General features: G+C 48.0%; 1 protein-coding gene across 1 annotated transcript in view; it reads right to left on the bottom strand.

The window, feature by feature from the left end:
- The window catches only part of ACP3 (acid phosphatase 3), a 55,231-nt gene extending 53,514 nt beyond the window's left edge, over positions 1 to 1,717 (bottom strand). The window contains exon 1 of the mRNA XM_004704177.1: positions 1,598 to 1,717. Coding sequence (XP_004704234.1) covers positions 1,598 to 1,717 — 120 coding nt within the window. The remainder of the gene's footprint in view (positions 1 to 1,597) is intronic.
- Positions 1,718 to 2,262: the final 545 nt, after the last annotated feature.

Raw genomic sequence — 2,262 nt, 5'->3', positions numbered from 1 at the left:
AAGGTGCTTTGTAAAGGCGATGGCAGATGGATTGAGTTGCCTTTTATCTAACCATTTATGGAAGGAAACATCAGTTAACTGTTAGAAGAATAGTTACCACTAGCCTTGTGCAATCTGTTTTGTGTGCTACGAGATTGACCTTTATAGTTTTGTTTGCTTAAGGAAGAATTATCCTGCAGTTCCGGAGCTTGTGAAAACCACACTGAAGTTAGTACCAGAGAATGTTAGCTGAGGCTACAGATAAAGAGAACCCACCGCGCACACACAGGTTACTGGGATCTCACTACAACATCTCAAAGACGGTTGTTTCCTGTGAGCTTGCTTGCTGAAGGGCTACAGCGCTGGTGGCACACTTCTCCAGACTCCCCACACTGTGGCAAGGAACTCCAGAACCGAGGGAAAAGTCCAGCCACCCTAGGCTTTTCTATAGAAAGTACATGCATGATACCGTTTCTGTCAGCACAGAAAACTGACAGTGGTTTGTAATGGGTGATATGCTTTCCAGCGTCGCCCTCTCTCTCTTTTATTGTTGACTTGGGACAAGTGAAAAAATATCCTGAACTGAGAACCATGATTTACATAAACGTACGACCAGGGGGTCGCTCCATAGAAGAGAAAGACAGGAATTCTGAATGAGACCCCCCAAACTGAGAAAATTAGAATTTCATGTGTAATTTCCAATTTGAAGCTGATTGCAACTTATACGAAAATGCGTTGGCTATTTCTTGTAGCGAGAATTTATTAGTTTTTAAAAATATGTCCCTTTTGACTGTGGAAGTCAATTATGTGAGGAAGGCAAAGGAGGCACAAGGGCGGACGAAAGACAAGAGAGCGGGGCAGAGTGAAACAAAGAAAAGAGAGAGAGAGAGACAGCAAAACAAATCACCCGAGAGCCACAGAGGGAGTCACACGAGGACTCACGTGCGAAGGGGCAACCCCCCACCTCTTTTCCAACCCTTCAGCCAGGCGTGTGTCCTTATGCCAACAGTGTGTTTTGTTTTGCTGACTCCAGGCGCCGGGCACCGTCCTCAGTGCAGTCTTGTTCGGTACCACCCCGATGCAGAAAAGGCTGATTCTATCTACATCAGAAAGGCACCCTAAAAACCCCCAGTTTTGTTTCATTGTCAGGCCTCAAAAGCTATTCAATATAGATGTTTTTCAACTTCTTGATAAACAGAAAGACAAAAGGGGAAGGAGTCGCGTAATTCGGAAGATGTCTTTGGAAGTTAAAAAAAAACTTATAAACGAATCATCATTGAACAGATCGAAGCTACCTTCCGCCCTCCTGTATAAACAGCACCGGCTAGAGCTTCGGGCCCAGCTGCAGCCAGCAAGCGACCACCCGGCAGCGTCTGTATTTGAGGCAGTTGTAAAATCAGTCCGAAAAGAAACCGCAGAGACAGAAAGAGTAAACCCGATCTTGTCAGGACCTGCTAGGTCTTCCCCAGAGGAACCTGCCGAACTTGATTATTCACTTTTTGAGTCTGAAGCCCTGCAGGTCTGCAGGAGACAACCCGGTCGAAAATGAAACCCGACGCTTGGTGTTCAGACCCTTTTTTTTCTTTAAAAAACAGAAAGAAAGCAGAGGGACACTTACCAAGGTCACAAACTTCAACTCCTTGGCCGCCACACCTGGCTCCAACCAGCAAGAGAGCAGAATGGAGATGCTCAGGCCCAGGCTGGCTGCCCTGGCCAAGAGGAGCGGGCCAGCTCTCATGGTGGGGAGAGCTGCTTTGGACCGGAGTGAGGATGGATGTGCTCCTTCCAGTGGAAAAGACTTTTGAAGGGAAGACTCCTGAAGGGATGGAAAGGGAAGGAGGAGCCAGACTCATGAATAGTCAAATTTTCCAGGAAGTTTGGGGCGGGGTTTGGTATGCATCTGGTCACATAATGGTTGAGCTGCGAGATTGCAATCACCTTTATTTCAGTGCAGAGGACACCGAGTCCCAGGGCTTTTTGTTGCTTAAGCTCACACCCACGGCACCAAGCATCAGGACTGAGAGCCAAAGGGCAACAACTTATCCAAAGCAGAGATGAGAAGAGGCATCCTGGGAAGGGAACAAGCCAGGTCTGAGACAGAAGAGAGAATGGTGACACCCCGTGAGACGCGGGAGGCCACCGGACAACGACCGTGTGTGGCACTTGCCCCCAGGAACCTCACTTACAGTATAGACTTTCACCCAAAGGGAACAGCCACTAAACCAGGGCGCCGTCAGAAACTCACAGTCCATAGACATTCCCGTCTTTCTTTCTGGTTGAAGG

Source organism: Echinops telfairi, unplaced genomic scaffold (assembly GCF_000313985.2).
Source record: "Echinops telfairi isolate 266 unplaced genomic scaffold, ASM31398v2 ScPeMD7_7420;HRSCAF=8458, whole genome shotgun sequence".
Classification (NCBI taxonomy): domain Eukaryota; kingdom Metazoa; phylum Chordata; class Mammalia; order Afrosoricida; family Tenrecidae; genus Echinops; species Echinops telfairi.
Note: the sequence above shows the minus strand (reverse complement) of the source record. Positions and strands in the feature narration are given on the sequence as shown.